Source organism: Fundulus heteroclitus, unplaced genomic scaffold (genome assembly GCF_011125445.2).
Source record: "Fundulus heteroclitus isolate FHET01 unplaced genomic scaffold, MU-UCD_Fhet_4.1 scaffold_52, whole genome shotgun sequence".
Classification (NCBI taxonomy): domain Eukaryota; kingdom Metazoa; phylum Chordata; class Actinopteri; order Cyprinodontiformes; family Fundulidae; genus Fundulus; species Fundulus heteroclitus.
Window position 1 is genome coordinate 1,826,237 of NW_023396945.1, and position 20,644 is coordinate 1,846,880.

The following is a 20,644-nucleotide window of genomic DNA, read 5'->3' on the forward strand; positions in this document are numbered from 1 at the left end:
GGAAAGTAATTGCACCCTTACAGATTTATTTTTTCTGCTTTTAGGTAAAACTTACAGTCCATCAAACAATTTTTCATGTAATGCTTCTGAGTAGATCCAAAATTTTCATATGATTTTCATATGATTTTAATTTCATTCATGTGAGAAAAAGTAACATTCCCCCTTTTAAATTCTACAGTGAACCAAGTTTAACTGAATCGTTTGGTTGAATTTATCTTGTCACACCAAGGCCTGATTACAGCCAGACCTGTTGTGACAAAAAAAATCACTTAAATATCATTTCTCTGACAACACAAAGAAATAGCCTTTTGTTATTCTCCGATTAAAAGAATTGAAGAGCAAATGAGGAAAATAAGTTAATTGCATCTATCAGTCTGAAAAAGTGACATAAACACTTTTTCACCACATAGTTCAACACCAGGTGTTAAAGCTATTATATAATTACTACACAAAAGTACCCAAAATGTTATCTTCTTTATCTTTTAACTTGTCCTGTCTGGCTGTGTTGCATTAAGAATTGCTCTCTTAATGCCAAAGAGAGTTTAACAGATTTACTTTCACAAGTGGAGCATTACTGCTTTTGCCATTGTGTTCCACTTGATATTATATGCAAAACACTTCATTGGACATCATTGTGGAGTTCAAAAAGTTCAATGGACACAGGAATGGAAAGGTAAAAGAGAAAGAAAGGAATAGAAAAAATGGGACAAAACGTTAAAAGGGAAACGTTAAAAGATGACCCTTTCATTTTCACCAACGCTGGATTCAGTCTCATTTCTCTGGAATTTGCGTTCATGCCTGTCTGTGCAAAAAACATGGCCACAGGTCTTGCTGGTGTTGTAGTTTTGTTTGCTCCTGAATCCTGAGATGAGAGTGAAGACCATGGCAAGGTCAAAAAAGTCAATTTTAAAAGAATTTTAAATCCGCAAATCCCGTATGCAGCAATAGTCTACAAGTGGAAGACTTTTAAACCACTGCTGACATGCCCAAGGCTGGCTATTCAAGCAAGTTCACCCTGCGAGTAGACTGCTGGATGCTAAAAGAAGTCTCCAAAATGCTAACATTTCATTACATGACCTAAAGAAGGAACACTGCTGTAGAGACTGCACCTCTTTAAACTTCATGGGAAATTTGCAAGGACGAAACATTGAAGGCTACACGGTTGTTTGCCAGAGAGAACCTAGACCAGGGCTCTACAGTCCAAATAGCCAATTATGCCCCCTGTCCAGCTAGATGAAATTACTTTAGAGTCACAGATCTTTCATAACCAACTCTAGGAGTGGTCATTTCTAAGGAGCCAACATTTTCTTTCTATTTTTAGGTATTAAATGAAAGGAAAAACATACAACTTTTGCAAACAAGTGATGGACACATTATCTTCTTTGAGATGTTGACATTTGTGGACGATGACGTTAGAAAAGCACAATTTTGAACCTACTGACAAGAAAATAGAGATAAATAAATATGACTGGTACCTTTATTGTCATTCTGTTGTGGAAATTCACTACAGTTATTGAAAAAAAAAAACAGGAAAACCTGCATTTGTTATAATGTATACATGTTGAAAAATGTAGTGGCTTTTATCATTTTTAGCCAAAGTTATTAATGGCCCTTGTGGAAGCTCCAAAAAACAGCTTTCAGCTTTGCAGCCCCAGGTTGCAGAACCCTAACAGAAGAAGACCATTGCTTTCAGAGCAATGGTCTTTGGACAGATGAGTCTAAGATTATTTGAGCAAAGGGACAGAGGACATGTCTGGCATAAACCAGATAAGGAACTCCAAGAAAGAACCCCTCCTACCAGCTGTGCAGCATGGATTTGGAACTGTCATGGTACGGAGATGTGGTGATGGAGGAAGAACATGGACAGAAATAAGCAACATAAAATGTTCTTCTATACTATGAGCCCACCCTCCTTCCACACAAAAAAAACTATATTCAGTGCAGGTTTCTGGGCTTTTTCAGAATCCACAAGTCCGTCTTCTCCAATGATAAAACTAAAAAACTTTGGCTGCCCTTTTAGCTGAGAGTCAGTGCCATGCCGCCTGAATAGAAGTAACCACCGTAATCATTTGCAGACGGCGACAGCCGACAAGCATCTATTGGCCAACGTGCATTCCCTGCCTAAGACACGCTCTCGCTCAGCGTCTCGGAGAGTTAAGCTCTTGTCATCTTTCATAAGCTCCACGTCGGGGTGTAAAGGACTCAAGGCACTTTAGTTGAGCAGCGGTACTAAAAAGCTTCGACCTTTCTGTGACCCTCCCAGTATACAACAAACACATATCTCAGTGTTTTTTTGTCTTTGTTTTTTTTTAGTATATTGAATGGTGCAAGTTTGGGAGAACAATTCCAAAGCCCTTATGCGGATTAACATCCTAAAAGCCTTTTCTGTCTTTAATTATCTTCCAACAGAAATTGTTTTCCTGAGAACAACAGTTCCGGCTTACGGATCGTACCACTTAGGTACTTATGACGTCAAGTTTGACATCCTAGAGGGCAACATGGAGAACGCCTTTGACATCATCAAGCGAGTGGAGAACGGGGTGTATGTGGGTGAGTAGATTCACACAAAAGCAGTTTTGTTATGCAACATTCACCGCCCTCTGGCATCCGTGGCTAGAAACAGCATTCTGTCTTTCGTCGAAGGACATCGTTTGTCTTGTTTAGGGTACAGTCGCACCGCATTCGTACCCCCTTGAACCTTTCAGCGTTTTGCCACGACAGACCTGGAGCATTTCATGCATTTAAAGACAGTTCCATTTATTCTGAAACCCCCAAGTAAAATCCTGCTCCATCTTGAGAACACTAGTGAAGAAATAGCATGTTGGAGACCAAAGAACCTAGCAGACAGGAAAAACCCATAGAGAAATCTGGTGCGAAGAATCGACAGATCAGACAAGCAGAGCATTCATCAGTGAAGCCCATGGTAACTCTGAAGGAGCTGCAGAGATCCACAGCTCAGGTGGAAGACAGGTTGAACAGGAAAGCTTTTAACTGAGTGCTCCGCAAATCTTCTCTTCAAGGATGAGTGGCACTTCAAAATACTCATGAAACACAAGAAAAGCCACATAAAACCCGGTTTAAGGTTTGCTACAAGGCATATAGAGGAAACAGCAAACATCTAGATCAGAAGTCTGGTTTGATTGGAACAAATTTGAACTTTTCTTTGCCAGACAACTAACAGATGCAGATCATCCTGAACAGACATCCCTAAAACATGGCGATGGAAGCCTCACGCTAAGGGATTGCTTTTCTTCAGCACGGACAGGGAAGCTGATCGGTGTTAGCGGGATGATGGAAGGAGAAAAATACAGAGCAATCTTACAAGAAGACCTGTTAAAGGTCGTTAAAGATCTCAAAAACAGGTTCGCCTTCCAGCAGGATACCCCTAAACGCACACCCTGGACAAATAGAATGGGTTAAATCAAAGCATATTCCTGTTTTAGTGCACTGCAACACAAATGCACACACTGTTCTTTGTCAGAATCACGGCAAACCTGTGCGTTGCTCTAGATTAAAGTTTAGTATTGTAGCGTGAAACAATATGTAAGAAATAAAACTATTTGTGCAAGGCTCTGTATGAATGGTTCATCCTAACTATTTGTTCATAGACAGCAGCCATGCAAGAACATCCCTGCATTGCATCTAGAAGGAGCTCCGGATACCACCTCAGATGATGTGCAGTCAAGTGCGTCTTTGGATAAACGCCATTTTCATCCTAGAATTCTGGTGTTAACCTGTTGATCCGTGGGCCCTTTAAGGCTAGTGCTCTCAGTCTGGGTGTTGTTCGTTGTTTTTTCATTGTTTCTGTGCCGCGATACAGACAGGAGTGGTTGTGCATAGGTTTCTTTTTCTCTCCGTGATGGATGAAGAGATTGGCTGTCAGTAAGCACATCTGCCCCTACAACAGAAGATGAGGAGGAACAGGGTCATATGGGGAGGAAAAAAAATTTAGCTGTCGCCGGTTAACGCTGGATTATGAGCACACGCGATTCTTTCTCACTTGTGAACTTGCAGAAACAGATGTGCACTTGTCAAACACGCCCAAATTCACAGAAAGAGGTCGGAGACAAGTGCCATTGGGGGCAATAATTCATACAGATATCTGTTGATTTTAAATTTGCGTGCACTGACTTTGTAGTCAGGTTATGCTTTTGGATGTGTGTACGTAGGCGAGTTTCATTAAGTCCTTGCTTATATTAGTGCTCAGTTTCATAGACTGTGTGTGTGTGTGTGTGTGTGTGAAGTGGAAGGAATGCTAATAAAACAGCACAGAGAGAAAGAGAGACGACGTGAGACAGTGAGACAATGAGAAAATTAGGAGAAAATATATGTGCAGAAGTAATCCTGCCCTCTGCCCTTCATGTGGTTGAATGTATTGTTCCATTTCTTCACCCTAGGCCTGAGTGTCTCGTCGAGCATTAGAGCACTTAAGCTGACAACCACATGAAAGGCGTGTGTTTTAGGAACCGTTTCTCTCCCAAACCCATCGGTTGCTTATTGGATGCAGCTTAGTCGATGTTAGCAGCAGTTTGCGCATCCCGTATTCAAACCAAGGCCCCCCCCCCCACCGCTCACTGGAAGCTTAGGTCACTGACCGCTTGCTGTGAAGTGTAGCGTTGATGGTGTGACGAAGGCGCCTCTTTTGGATGTGTGCCGCTGGCGCTTTGGCCCACAGATGCTGGCGTTGCGTAAGTTTTGTGCGAGGCTTGCTGATGTGTCGCACAAAGATGCTTAGTCTTCAGCATCTCCTGTGGCTCCTTCGGTTGTATAACGGTTTTGATGGGGCGTGAACAGCAGCAGACATTCAGGCTCCAGACATGAACGTGTGTCAGCTCAAACTATCACTAGTCATCAATTCTGTCGCTTTTCTGAGATATCGAAAGTGACAACCAAAAGCGACTGGCAATCCTAAATATCTGCTGCTGGGTTGTTTTTTTTTTACAAAAAGATGCAAACATTTCTACATTTGTTTTATTACAATTAGCTGTGGCTGCATTTTATGACGATTTTATCTGATAGATAGGCACAGCGTAGCGATACATTTGTATCCTGCCACCATCACTCTGGTACTGCAAAAACGAGCTGATTTGCACCAATAATAATTAGTGAATAGAGAACATCTATGTGTTATGTAATCCTAATATTTATCCAGCTGTGAACTGTGAAGATCTTGAGGGTTTGTTAAAGAATATTAGAGGACAAACAGCATCGTGAAGACCAAGGGACCCAGGAAACAGGTCAGGGAGAAAGTGGGGGAGAAGTTTAAAGCAGGGTTGGAATATAAAACAAAATACCCAACGTTCGATCATGTCACAAAGCACTCTTCCACCCCTCACCTGACAGTGAAAAGTTGTTTTTAAATGTTTGGAGGCTGCAAAGAACCCAAATATCCACGGGACAGAGGCGGGTGCATGATGAACATACAGTTTAATGAGGAAACTGAAGGGCTTACAGAACCTGAGGAACACACAGCAGCCGGGGCAAGAGCAAGAGTCGAATCCAGCAGTGATACAAATAAACCAAAGAGCTCAAGCACTGTAAAACAGTGATGGGTGGGTTGTAAACCATGAGGACAAACAGCATAATACAGAGGAGCAGTGGGACATCCTGAGGAGGGAACTGAGGGAAGGCTGAATAATGGGTACAGGAGAAACTGAAGGGAATCACAGAGGATCTAAGACTTAGATTCTAAGTAACCACAAGCTAAGTACTAGCGCATGCAAAAGAGTTCAAACCAAAATGCTCAGAACAGGACACTAGCAAGAACTAATGAACTCAGCCCTAAGGAACAGCTAATGTTGACAGCAATTAAACGCCAGATCATGTCAGAAAGAGCATGGTGAGGCTACTAAGACATGGCCTTCCACCTAAACGAGGTGGTGGAGTCCATTTGCTTATTTATTAAGTTATTTATTAAGTGATTGAACGTTTTTTTAGGGGCGTTGGGATAAAGGGGGCCGAATATATTCATAAATATTTCTCATGGGTTTATTTGTAAAAACTGTTGGAACCTTTGCGTTATTTCCCTACACTTCTCAATCCTTAGAGCTACTTCATGTTGGTCACAAAAAAAACTAAAAAAATAAAATCCTCATTACATACACTGAAGTTTTTGGTGTAAAGTGAAAGCAGAAATCCCAGAGGTACGAATGATCTAGCAAGGCACTGCACTCCAACGAGCGCACACAAGTACAGATGCTGACTCAACGCAACGCCCAGCGCGAGAGCCACGCTGTTATTTACCAGTCCAGGGCCATCCATCTCTGGTTTTAGGAGATGGCTTTAGGCTTTGTCATGTTTGGATAACAAGCCCGAGAGGCTCGTGCGTCTGAGCAAACGCGACTGTCTATCAGCACTGGGAAGGCAGGATTAGAACGGACACTGCAACGATTTTCCCCCGATCTATTAGTCACTGCACAGGATTCCTTTAGGTAGAGTGAAACACATCGGGTCTACCGGATTTATACTGATCTGTACAAGATCTGTACAATACATTAGTCTTGCTAAAGTACTTTTAATTGGGGGAAAGGCTGCTTGAACAGAGCCGACACTGGGCTGATTAAACACAGCAGTCAGTTGCTGGATTAATACGCTGGCTTCCTGGTAGCCTCCATAAATCCTCGTGTCTCACCAGTTTTACTGTCTTCATCTGAAATACATCATTTACTGACCCCACTTCCCTGTCTTTACAGATTAAGGCCAGCTCGACGAGCATGCCAAGTATCATTGGGGCCGAGTATTTATTAGATCTTTGTTTTTCCCTTCCTTTTGAGGAGCGAAACAGTGTTAATCTTTCTGCCTTTTAATTATGCAAAACATTGGCATGGACACCTTTTTGATATTACTTGAACCAGACAGCTCCAGGACTTGTTTCACTGCGCGTAAATCCATATCAAAGGACAACTGCGGGATCCCATAGACAACCCGCTTAGTCATCCTTTGGACTTCTTTTGAGTAACTCCTCTTCATGAGCGATTGTCACGGGAGGACTCCGCCGCGCCGTTAATCTTCGCCGTGTGGGAAAACAGTTTCTGTTTTGCAGTGTGTCCTTAAATCTTACTGGAAACGGCGCATCATATAGAGCCCTTTCTTCACGAAACACATCCATCATCTGGAGAAACTGTAAGTTTAAGACGGCAACGCTAAATTCTGGGGCATTTTTCATAAGCTGGTGTAGATGTGCCCCTGCGGCTAATCTGATCTCCGCTGACGTTGACGGCGAGCACGAAAGCAAGTCAGATGAATAAGGAGAAGAAGGAGCTTGTCTCTGTACAGGTAGTCCCTGTCAGCGGTGCAGCCAACAGCAGCGAGCGGAATGTGAGCTCTTGGTGTGAGACATGACTACTTCTGACCCACTGCAGCTTTTGGCTCCGACTCGAGTTGGCACGGAGCTGCGGACGGCCACGGAGATAAGCAGACAGTTAACTCCTCTGGGCCGAGTGGGCCGACGAATCCCGACAAGGCTGCGAGGGGCCCACCAGAGTGCGCCAAGCTCATGAGGAATACTTGTTCTGGAGATTTATGGAGCTAATCAAAAACAGGGTCTTCTCCACCCAGCGGTTCCACGCTCACACACGCGCCGTGCTCCCCCCCCCTCGGGTGGTCCGCCACAGACAAACGCACCGATGAACAAATGCTGATGCGGAGACATCATCATTGCAGGGACATACCACGTACGCAGCGTGAACACAAAGTACATGTTGCCTGCAATAAAGCTGTCTCCATAAGTCATCCTGATCCATTCGTTTCTCTGGGGGTGGTGGGACCTGTTTAATTTAAGCTCATCATTAAGTCCATGCTTTCAAACAAAGTATTCTTAGAAAAGTGTCCAGTGTCGTTTGGTTGACTGTTAACTCTATAAAATTTCTGGTGCTTTTATACATATTTATGATGTGACATGACAAACTCAAAAGGAATGTGCTTCCACTCCTCACCGCCTTGTTGCTTTAGTCCAATTAGACAAGGTGGAGTTTATTAAAACCCTGATTTGAAATATGGAGAAAGCTGCTCCTCTTCATCTAGTATTTACAGTTAAGCTATTTTATGTCTCCAAGTTATGGCTTTGGGAGGTTGCTTGCGATGCTGTGCAAATAGGTTGCTCTGGCTGTGGAGCTAAAACAGTGGCAGCTTGCAGTGACATTAAAAAAAGAGATTTGGCATTGTAAAATCAAACATTGAAAAATGAAACACTGAAAAATCACTTGTAATGACATCGAAAAAGAGATTTGGCATTGAAAAATTAGACATTGAAAAACCAAACTTTGTTAGAAAGTATAAACTTATGATATTCTCATTTTATGCTGCAGCTTTTATTCATTGTTTTCAGTGTCACTACAGAGTTCCTTCAGCTACGATGTCAATCCAAGAAGGCACTGTTTTGGTGTCGGGGGCGGGACTAAATTATTACTCCTTATCTGCTGTCACTGGTTTAGCTCCATGTCACTACAATCATTAGCTGTACAAGCTAATGAGGATATTTATGAAACTAATACCCTTTCTTGTGGTCGAGTAGCAGTACTTGAGCCGAGCTTTCCATAAGTTCAATGCAGATAGAAGATGGGTACCAGAAAAACCGAAGGCCCATGAAGGGGCCCTCAATTTAGGAACTCTGCAGTGACTCTGAAAACATCTCTCATTGAAAAAAAGCTGCAGCATAAAATGAGAATAGCATGATAAGTTTTTATTTTCTAACAATGTTTGACTTTTCAATGTCTAATTTTTCAATGGCAAATCGCTGTTTCGATGTCGTTGCAAGTGATTTTTTTAGTGTTTAATTTTTCAGTGTTTGATTTTACAACGCAAAAATCTCTTTTCAATGGCGCTTCAAGCTGCCGCTGTTTTAGCTCCATATCTGGCCTGCATGCAAAACACCCTGTGGTGTGGTGCAGAGCTTTCACTCTCCAAACAGCATCACCACATTATAACATGGCAGTGGCAGTATTATACTGTGGGAACCCTCTCTCTTCTTATTATCGGCAATAAAATGTTCGCATAACTCATTGTGAAGCATTTCTCACGATTTTCATTGTACCCCCAATGAAGCATGGTGGGGGCAGCATTATGATGGGGGGCGGGGGGTGATTCTGTTTATATTATCTGCAACAAAACTATTAACATAATTCATTGTGACAACTTTATCTCCCTGGTGTTTGAGAATATGAACTCTAACTCTAATAAGTTTATGCTTTCAAAAAACGTGCTCTAAGACAAATCCAGTTAAATCTACAAAATCATTGCAGCTCATACGGATGCTCAGTTTGTGACTCACCAAACTCAAAAGGAAATGTGCCTTAACAGCTGGTCAACAAGTTGCTGCTTGGCTCCATTTAGTGTTATAGAAGAGTTTATATAAAAAAAAAACTTGATTCAGAATGCAGAGAAAGTGGTTTTTCTTCCGCTACCCTTTTCATTCAGGTTATTTTATGCCTCCAAGTTATGGCTTTGAAAGGTTACTTGCATTGCTGTGCAAAGGTTGCGGTGAAGATAATGGTGGCATCTTATGTCATCTCGGCTGCTCTGGCCCACGGCTGCTAAAACTGAACGCTCAAGAAAAGAACATGTCCGTGCCCTTTAGGCTACTGCTCAGTGATGTTACCAGTCAGTGTGGACGACACTGTCCAACAATAACCCATGAGCCACTGAAGAGCTCGGTGACAACGACTCTCTGTTAATTGACCTTAAAATATCAAGCCACATGTGCTGGCCTCACCAAGCTGGACTGCGCATGCATCCCACTCGCTCTCCACTGTGGTCAAAGTTGTGTTTGGATTGCCTGACCTAACCGTTCATCTGTGTACCAGTGAAAAGGTTGTAAACACAAGATCCTATCCCGGACAGGCTTGTGCTTCTCTGTCAGTATACAGTTGGTCAAGCTGTTTTACTTTGGCAGTTTGGATGGATTGTACATCGGCCACAATGAACGGTTATCAAAACTTAAATTTGTCGGTTCGCTGATGTTTTAACAAGGGAGCAAGGTTGGAATTTCTTTTGGCATGGCCTTTAGATTTAGGGATCATTTAAGCAGTGAAAAAAATTGTCAAGAAAATCACAAAGCACCTGTAATAATTGCACTGGTTCGATAAAACTATTTTTATCTCTAAGTTTTTTGGGTTTTTTTTCCATAGAGATAAGGACGGACAGCTTGTAGTGTGAGAGCAGCAGCATGGATATTACCAGTTAGGGGGCAACTTGGCTGGTCGAACTGACCAGGAAAGGTTCATGGAATGCACCGTGTGAAACCGTTTAGGTTCACCTGTATATCATAATAGTAAATTACTTTTTACTTGTTAATATACATTCACTGGCCACTTGCCAGTACTTGTTGGTCTCCCTTTGTCGTCAGAACTGCCTTTAATTAAAGGTGTGGGAGACATTCTAAAGACGTTTTGGTTATGATAGACTCACACAGTTGGAGTTGTATGTATTTCACTACATGATCCTGCTGGAAGTAGCCATGATGAGATAGGGAAACTGCGGTCATAAAGGGAATCAACATGGTCAGCAACAAGACTCATTTAGCCTGTGGTGTTTAAATCATTCCTAGATGGTACAAAGGAGCCCAGAATTTAGGCCAGGAAAATATCCCCCCCACCCCAAGCTTGAATTGTTGAGTCAAAGGTTGATGGATACATGCTTTATTTTGTTTAGGACGAATTCTGACTCTACCATCTGAATGTTGGACGAATCAATGTTGTTGTTTTTTTGTGCAGTTATGGTGATTGTAGCCTCAGTTTCCTGTCCTCAGTTGATGGAAGTGGCCCTCTGTAAGGTCTTCCTCTGCTGTACTCCATGAGGTTGGACTCATATGTTCAGAGAATGTATTCCACATACCTTGGTTGCAACAAGGTGCGATTACCATTGCCTTTCTATCAACAATATGAACCAGTCTGCTCATTCTCCTCTGGCCTCAGACATTAACAAGGCATTTTCATCCTCACAACTGGTGCTCACTTGATATTCTCTCCTTTTTTTTGGCTGTTCTGTGTAAGGAGGGCTATGTGTAAGAAACCAAGTACACTATGCAGCTCACAGTCAGATCAGTCTGCTTGGCACAAACACACACATTCAAAGTCCCTTAAATCACCTTTCTTCCCCATTGTGATGCTTAGTTCAATATTCAGCAAGTCATCTTCCCCACTTCTAGATGTATAAGGGCACTGAGGTGCTGCCATGTGATTTGCTGATTCCCTATTTGTGTTCACAATGGATAGAACAGGTGTACCTAATAAAGTGACCAGTGAGTGTAGATATCAGTGAAAGGTACAAAACGTATCACTGCAGTGATGTTAAAGAAAGTCATCCAAGTACTTCTATGTACGCTGGAAGTTTGTGCACCACTTGGGTTTTCTCCAGCAACTTCCCTGCCAAGGACACGTCATAGCACCACGGCCAGTGTGTCATTAAACAATACTGTGGTGAAGCCAATGCATGCATTTCATTTGTTTCTGGTGCTAAACCCATTCATTTTAGATTTTCTCATACACTTTCTCGCTGAATTGTAGAAACCAGAAAACCCTGAAATTGTGCTGTTTACATGTAAGCCTTCAATATTGCAGACCTTGTGGCCATAAAGATGACAAATGCCTGCTGGCATTTGTGAGGTTGTCTCAGCCACTCACAGGCATTTTTTTGAATTTGTTTTCCGTAGTGAATGGATGGTTTGCACAGCTGTTTGGTGGTGGCTGTTTGGGGCCAGTGGAATCACCTTTGCACCCAGTGGTTGACATGTCATCGAACAGGAAGTGGCTAGCAAACTCTCTCAGGCCTACAATTCTAACTCCTCCTCAGCAAGACCAAGCCTGAGAGGAATTTTCAATGTTTTTCTGATCCCCATTGGTTTTACGGGCTCAAATAAGTCCCCTGTTGTTTACTGGCCATTCACAGTGAACCTGTTGTGTGGCTTTTGGCCTTCTGACTTTTCATCTGGATGAAATGTTCAGGATGGGAGTGCAGTTGTGGGTTTGCCTCTGGTTCACTTCAAGTACATTGAGGCCCAGCTGTTAGCTGATGCTTTCCCCTCATTGAGGATACCGCTCTGCTTTTGATGGGAAGCTGACGGAGACACGGAATCATCAAGTTAGGATTTAGCAGAGACTTCCAAGAGGTCACCCAAAAATGACTTTACCATGACTTTACCATGCATGCAGAAATGCATATATTGTTGCAATGTCACTGAACATTACAGTAACTGAGAATCCCGACAGTTCATGGTTTAAAAGTTTAAAAAAGAAAATTCCACCACGGGTTTAGAGAAAATCTGGAGAAGAAATGGGACATTATGACTGACTTGTTGTTCATAAGAGAACACTTATTATACTAATTAGACCACAAAACAAATTTACAAAGCACTAATAGGCCTCAGACACATTCCACATATTGCTGTGTTTAGAAATCCTTACAAAATGTTAGTGTGGATAAAATGTGGCCCTGCATTTTGTTAAAGTGTTTTCTTATGTGGTTAGATTGTTTAGGATGTTTCCATAGAGAGAGTTCGCAGGCGTGTTGGAAGAAAAATCTGTTGACCTAAAAAGTGCTTTGTCCTTATACAACATAATCCAGATTAACCCTCTGCATCATTTCAACCTTTTGAATTATTCAAAGAAGGAATATTGAAATCTGGAACTCGCTATTTGCTTTGGTCAACTCAATGTTGCGTAACATCTTAAATGACTTTAGCTGTAAAACAATTTTCAGATTCAAAACTCTACTTCCCCCATGACAGTGATTTTCTTAAAATTGCAGGTGATCTTTACAGAAAACTGAGATCCTTTTGATCTTTTCGATGGTTTGGAAACAATAAAATCTCCGGCATGTGCCTCTCTGACAATTGTCGCCATGCAACAGCGTTCCAAAACACCAAACCGAGGAGTTAACGCTGGTATAAGCGGGCCCCAGCACTAGTTCTTCCCCAGAATCTGCTACATTTTCTGGTTTGCTCGTAGATCAAACTCAGAGAAGAATGAGAGAGAAAAATAAAACGAGGGAGGGGAGAAGAAAACAGTTCAAGTTCCACAAGTTTATCCTTCCTTGAGTTTAAGAAGGATTCCTGGAGGAATGCCTTCATTGCTGTATAGCGTGACTGGGATTGCTCCTTTCCATCAAACACATGGTACTCATTTACCCTTGTGGGCCACAGTGATGGTGCCACAAACACCAGGCCCCTGCTGTAAGGGAAGAGAGGGAAGAGGGGGAAAAAAGCAGAATGAGTGGGTGGGGGAGCCATCGTTTTACAATGCCAGTGTCCCTAAGGATGCGGTGGCTGGCGCATTATGGATCATCATTTCCCTTGTTGTGGGTGACAACCAAATGTGTTTCGCTTCTAGTTTCTAAGTGCCACAGAGAGGAGCCTCATAATTCTGATTGATTGAGGCAGTGATTTCTCATCTTTTTTTATCCAAGCTGAGTTAAGCTATAGAATCATTGTGCTAATAGTTGGAGTACTTTACCGACTCAGTTCTGAACAAATAAAACAAACGCGAACGGGAAAGGAAAGAGCGTGTTGTAAGGTGTAATACAAGAACATATAAGTGGTTGTGTTGCCTGACTGAACTCTGGTGATAGCTGTTCAAACAGGCCAGAGCTGAAATGCCACCAACCCTGTGCAGAGAAAGGTCTGCTGACAGCCTGTATAAACACTGGCATTTTCCCTCCCTGTAATCGCATGTTCTCTTAAAAAACAGCACCCAGTGAATTCCTAGGGAATTCAGTAATGCTCCGTAGCAGTATGTTTATTCTTCCATCTATTTTACTTTGATTTTAATGTGTCTCTGATTTGTGCTTTTGTCATAAGCAGTTCTTTGAGATCATTAGGGACTCACTTTATTTCAGTACCCATCTAAAAGTGACCGTTGTTACAATTGACTTGAAGTAGGTGTGATAAGTGAAGTGAAACCTTTTTGTTTAGCTTTTAGATCTTATAAACCGTCAAGTTCGAAGTGAAAACGCTAACCACACAGTGTCCTATACCTACTTTTTTTTGTTTTTGTTTGTTTTCACATCTCTAAGGTCCCCCTCTACACTGGATTTAGACCGAGCCATGATATTTACAAAAAAACAAAAACAAAAAATGAATAATTAAAAAAACAATTGAATAGTCTTTGTGGGGTATGAAAACGGTCCTTTGTTGTGAATCAAGGCCTCATTAAAGTCCAACTAGCTGGTGGGAATCTAAAACATTTATTGTATGGCGAGTCACCACACCTTTAACCTTTCATCCTGATGATAAACCGATCAAAGTCTTGATGCTGTAATCTTCACTATGGAAGGGCTGAAACTCATGGTTTTGGTACAGAAACTTCCTATGTTCACAGGAAAATTTACCCAGATTGGTAGGAAGCATCTTTGTCCAGCAGGGATACAAATGGTCATAACACTGATAAACTGAAAGCAGAAAAACTCTTGTAGTCTATAAGGATTGAAGCAGTCGTGTTCGTCATGACACTGAAATAAGGTTTCCATAGTCATCTTAGTTCATGGATGTTCAAACAGCCCAGGAGATTCTGCAGACCAGAACGTTTTTTTATGTGTCCTGTCTGGCAGTGTAGCATTAAGAATTGCTGTCTTAATGCCAAAGAGAGCCCAACAGATTTTACTTTCACAAGTGGAGCATTACTGCTTTCACAATTGTGCTCCACTTGATTTATATATGTAAATAGCTTTATTAGATTTTATTTTGAGACTATTTAACATTCAATGGACACAAAAACGGGAATGTAGAAGAGGAAAACAAGGAAGAGAACAAGATGAGACCAAATGCTTAAAATGACAAAAGGTGACAAAAATGAGGATAGGAAAAGGAGTGAACAAGATAACATCCTCGGAGTCTGCTTCTACACCTGCAGAAAGATATAAAAAAAGAACAGCAAAACAAACCCACAGGTACAAACAACCAATGACTTGATAACATCACTGAAAAATATACAGTATTATTTAATACGAGATGTATAAATTGACAGCTAAAGCTAACTCTGGGGTTTTCTGTATGGAAGTGAATCTGTAAGCACCTGAATCCAAGCACCTGTAGGTGTTTGTGAGAGTGCACTTGTGCAAGTAGGGTTTATCCACAAGTGAAATGCTCAGTAGTGGTTGTGAGGAGCCAAAGACCCGCCGCCCAGAGCACAGATGCAGACATCAGGGGAACCAGAACCCCAGACGCCCGAAGGGACCTCCAGAGCAAAGGTGTCCAAAAGGGGCCAACACAGGGAAAGCTACCTCCACCATCCCAGGGAACCGCAGAGAAGAGTCCCAGGAAACACCCCAACAGCCACAGTGCCAAAGTCCCCTGGAGCTGCTGTGACGAGCCCGTGGGCTCCACCGACAGCCAGCTACGCCGGGGGGCGGATCCAGCCATGGGTCCAGAGATCTAAAGCCCAGGGTTACCCTGCCCCCGATGGGGCCTCGACAGAGTCTAGAAAGTTTTGGCTAACAGAGAATAGCAAATTGGTGTAGGCTCCTAGAAAGATTAGTTATTTTTAGATGGAATAACATTCCTACAGACAGTGATGTTAAATAGAGTTTAAAATCCCCGACTTAGTATAATAATGAACTGTGTGATGAAGTCCTCTGACCAAAGGCAATCTAAAGTTATTTAGGTAAAGAGAGAACACATGAACACAGTGCTGTTCAAAAGCACATGACTTATGTTTCAAGAAACTATAAAAACAACTTTTTGGGATTTTACTTTATTTTTGTACACAGAATCAACTAGCTTTATGTATCACTTTAAAATTTGTGGGACAGCAATGTCAACCAAACAGTTATATTGGGTAGATTAGCATTGCAGAAGGTTCTAGCAACACAAAGGCTTTCAGCTGACATACTGGTGCTGTGGTTCTACAAGAAACTTTTCCTGACCTCTTTTTTTTTACCTATACACCCTTATCTCAATTTTAGACAGCAATAAATCTACTTTTTGGCTATTTTCCTCTTTTTTTATACAAATGATCTGGTCCCATTTAAGAACCAACGTATATGTGGTTTTACATATGAACAAAAATGTACGTTTTTAAAATAAATTACCTGGTTAAGGATCAGGACATTAAAATACCTATTTGGGTTTGGGAAAAATGCATGACTCTGTATTAAATACCATCCCAGTCGCCAAGAAGCAAGACATGTCGGCACAGGTTCAAAAAAATAGTGTAATGCTCATGCTCAGAACATACGTGTTGCACATATTTCTGGTTTTCAAAAACGTAAAATAGAGACCTGTATTTCTCAAGAGAGCAGGCCACGTAACCCTCTCCTTGTAGCTGACAGTGCTGACCTGGAACTAACCCTGCACACTTGTTGGTGAAGGACCTTAAATTATTTGTCAATTTTTTTTGCCTTAAGGCACTGAGCTGAAGTTGAACATAAACTATGCTGGAAGAAAGAAAAATACTTTATGCCTATCCACACTGCAAACAACTCTAAATTAGGGACTGGATTTGTAAATTTGATGTTAGTGTCAGGTTTCTGGTGAATATATCTTGCACTGATTTAGTTCTATCATTACACAGAAAAATCTGTTGGTATATACGCCAGGGATTACCAAGGGGAAGATACAATTAGGGCATATTTTCAATTGTCATTGCAGTTTCTCCACTCCTCTGTGTTTTAGAATTGAAGCTTTGTGTTGTGTTTGACTGTCCCTGGGCACACACATAAACCCTCTGGTGCACCATGTGGTTTTAGGTATTTACTAAAAGTGGCTACATTTTTTTGTTTTCCTGAAATGAGCAAATTTACAAAGTCCTCAACAGACGCTGGAGTTGGATTTCATTTCTACTTTGGCCAGATTAGTACCAAAATGGCTCAAAGGGGACATATGATGCATTAAAATGCCTACCGTTTCACATTGAAATCAGACAGTTGTGGTCTACATAAAGTCGAACAGCAACGCTTTGGTCTGAATTTCTCATTATTGTTGCCCCATGGCCCCTCTATTGCCCCTGTTCTGTGGTTCGTCTGAGGGCTTGTTTTGGTGTGGTCTTTTTAATTGCAAATGAGGCACTTCACATCCCACCCCTCTCCAGGTCATAAAGCATTCCACTCCACCCCATTTGGCCATTTTTGTAGTATGCTGGGGGATGGTGTAATAAATTGCTGAACATTTTGCATTTGCCAAATATTTTGACTTATCCACTTGTAGTTTTTGGCATCCTTCAGCTTGGACTACAAAATCATGGAGAAACACATAAAAATGGCAGATTCACAAAATTGGTAAGCCAAAAGTCAATGATCTTGTTTAGCAGCCCTGCAGCGAATGCTGTAACGTAATTGTTTACAAAACATAGTAGAAAATATAGAAAACTGAACGGCTTGAAAAATATCAATCAAACAGAATATACAGATATTAATGCAGCCCTTAACATCCTACATTCAAATTTTTTGCACCCTCCTAATGAGTTAATCTAGCCGCTCCCTCTCTGCTACAGATTAACTGCAGTATAAGATTCCACTATCTCTGTATCAGTTATCTGTGTCAGAGGTGGTTCTAAAAGTCCACCACCGGCTCCATTGTTTTCCCAACAATTAACATGAGGTGGTTCTGTTGGCACAAGTCTACAAAGCTCTGTATCCACTGTCTGTACTCTGACTAATTCTAATAACTAATCCTAATAAGTTTAAGTTTCGGTCTCATCACTATGGCAGAGTCACCAGATCACTTCTGTAGGTGGTAACCTGGGGAGCTGATGGAGAAGTCTACGGTAAAGCGAGTGAACAGAAATTATACCAGAACAGTTATTTATGGTGCTCCTGTGCTGCAGATCAATAGGTCAGAAACACAGCCCTGTGTCTTCACATACTGTGGTCGAACAGTGAGGAAATCCAACATCCATCGCAACAGGTGGTGGTGGTCCACTCCTGACCACTTCAGCTTGTCCCTTAGGACTTGTGGGTGGATTGTGTTAATAGCACTGGAGAACTCAAAGAACACTATCATCATGTTGCTCCCAGGATTCTCCAGATGGGCCAGAACTTGGTGCAGCAGGTAGATGACAGCATCATTAACCCTGATGCCAGGTTGGTAGGCAAACTGCAGTGGATCCAGTGAAGACCTCACCAGGGCACGAAGATGGTTGATAATCAACCTCTCGAGGGTCTTCATCAGGTGTGAGGTTAGTGCTACTGGCCTGTAGTTCTTGAGGTCTTTGGGGTGTGTGGTCTTAGACACTGGTACCACACAGGACGTTTTCCACAGCTGTGGTACTCCCCTGCTTCAGACTGATGTTGAAGATGTGCCCCATCTTCAACATCATTTGTGGAGTCCTCTGAAGCAGAGGGACTGAGCCACGTCTGCTTATTATTAGCGACTTTGGGCTTGTTTTATTCTAAAGTTGCTTGCAAATTCTGGGAGTCACAGGATGCAGTTTTCTACGCTTGTTTCTGAATGTGAAGTCACTTATTTGGCCTCTAAAATAAGTAACTATAAACACAAGGACAAAGGAGTTACTTGACTGCACTGCTCTGATTGTAACATAATTCCCAAACTTCACTGTTATACAGAACTAATTTACCTTTCTAGCAGAAAGCCTTCAACCTCTGCATCGGTTTTGAATCCCCACTCCATCATAAATTGTCTCCACTCCATCTGGTATTAATAGCTACACTTATGTAGCCACTTGTTTTCTCCCTGTTATTACTTATTTTTCTTTTCTTGGTTACTTTCTCTTTCCTCTGGCTGGGCAGAGTATGGATGGTCCTCTATTTCAACAAAAAATGGCAAATAGAATGAGCTATGGTCGTCTTTGCTTGTTTTAGACTCCTCTTGTTTTATTCAGGGAAACACACATAGCTGACAAGTTTGTCCTCTTTCGGCTACTGTAATCAGAAAGGGCGTTGCAACATGGCTTCTAATTGGATGTTGATGTATTTATAAACAACTAATTATTAGCTTTGATAACACTTTCAGTTTTTGATGTGATGTTATTAGACTTTGCCACATTTAAGAAATTTAAGAAAGCAATACTTGATTTTTGCTAATTAAAAGCCAAATAATTTACACATAGTCCATTTTTATAGTAACATGTCCTGAGCTGCACCATCTGTCATTGACAAATATGGCCACACTCCTTTCTCACTTCTTACCACTGTCCCTCGTTTTGTTGGTTCTGATCAGATGGAAGCCATCCATGTTAACACTGGAGTCCATGTTAGCCCGGCCTCGGTTTGCAAAAGTAAACTAGCTCCTCTTTACAGGCTCTGATATCTCATTAGCCCCAAATACTCTTTCACTTCATTTGTTATAGATGTTACATAGCCCATGATGATGAATGGAAACGCAGGTCTATATCTTTTCCTCTAGGTATGTCCTCTCTCCCCACCCATTTCATCTCTCTGGAGATTTCTGGCCGAGCTGCTGTTGCTGTGACTGGATTGTTAGCAAGGGCTAGCAGCTGGTCCCTGGCATATTACAACTGCATGATGGTGATAAAAAATAAGAAAAAGTGCACAGTTAACAATGTTATATTACATCTTTGTGTTTCTCTAGGTGTTGTTCGCCAAGTAAAGTCTTTGATTGGTCCAAGGGAAACGGTACTGAAACTTTCCATGCGGAATCTGACAACCCAGGGTGAATCTGGCCAGAACATCATCAATGTTCACATCTTTGTGTCAGAGTTCTGGTTCTGAAAAGAAGATAACATATTTACAACTCATACTGCAACATCCATTCTTAACACTGTACATGTTGTTGTGTGATGAAGGCATAAGTCAGTGTCAGGGGTTTAATTGTATGTTTTGACAATGTCAAGTAATTCTGACTGTAGTTGAGATTAAAAGGCCACTGCTTGCTTTTGATGAAAGCTCTGTACTATGTTGAAAATAAATTCCGATAAAAGTGCACAATTATTGAGAACACTTATGCTATGTTGTCAGTATAAACACGTCAGAGATGCAGACATGCTGTTTGTTTGAATGCATGTGAAGAATTAATCTAATCATTTTTTTTTTTACATTTCAACTCTTTGTTTTATAATTTTATATATATATTTTCAGTCTAAATGTACTAAATGTATTTTTGTATTCAAGCATTTATTACAGAATAAACCCTTTTATATGGTATGTTTTGCATTTCATTCCATTGCGCCTTTAGGAACATTTGTTTATTTATTTTAGACAAATTTGGCTGTATCAATTTTTCCTTTTTCTAATAAATCAATGAAGCACTGTTTGCCTTGAGATCTCAGCTGGCCTTTCTCCAAACAGAAAAGGAGAACTACACAACCACACCTATAAGAATTATTATTTTAAGCATAGTTTTCCAAAGGTTTGTGTTTCACTTCATGTTAAGTTCAGTTCTGCTTCATTGTATCATTCAATGATGTTTATGGATTTTGTGGAGCTTTCTTTAAAATGTACCTAAAGATTTTAAAATGTCATGTTGAGCAGTAGACATCTGTAAATAATTATTATAAAATGGTACAAAATTATCTCTTTCAAGGCAGCAGTCCGTAACTCTCCTTAATGAAGGTTGTAATAGAAGGTGTAGAGACACCTAAACTGCCATTATTCTTTCTATTCAAAATCTATCTCCTTACAAGCTACAGTGTTGCTAGTAGAATCAGTAACCAAGATGAAAAGATTAGTAAATCTTTTTAGAAAAAAAATGCTATAACAGAATAAATACCAGGCTATTTATCAGGTGCTAAAGGTTAACATG

The 20,644-nt window shown here is 41.2% G+C and overlaps 1 protein-coding gene across 1 annotated transcript in view; it reads left to right on the forward strand.

The window, feature by feature from the left end:
- Positions 1–20,046, forward strand: part of fbln1 (fibulin 1) — a gene marked incomplete in the record, with an annotated part of 57,787 nt that extends 37,741 nt beyond the window's left edge. Inside the window, 2 exon segments of the mRNA XM_036132498.1 lie at positions 2,410–2,550; positions 19,475–20,046. Of these exon segments, the coding sequence (XP_035988391.1) occupies positions 2,410–2,550; positions 19,475–19,614 (281 nt within the window).
- Positions 20,047–20,644: the final 598 nt, after the last annotated feature.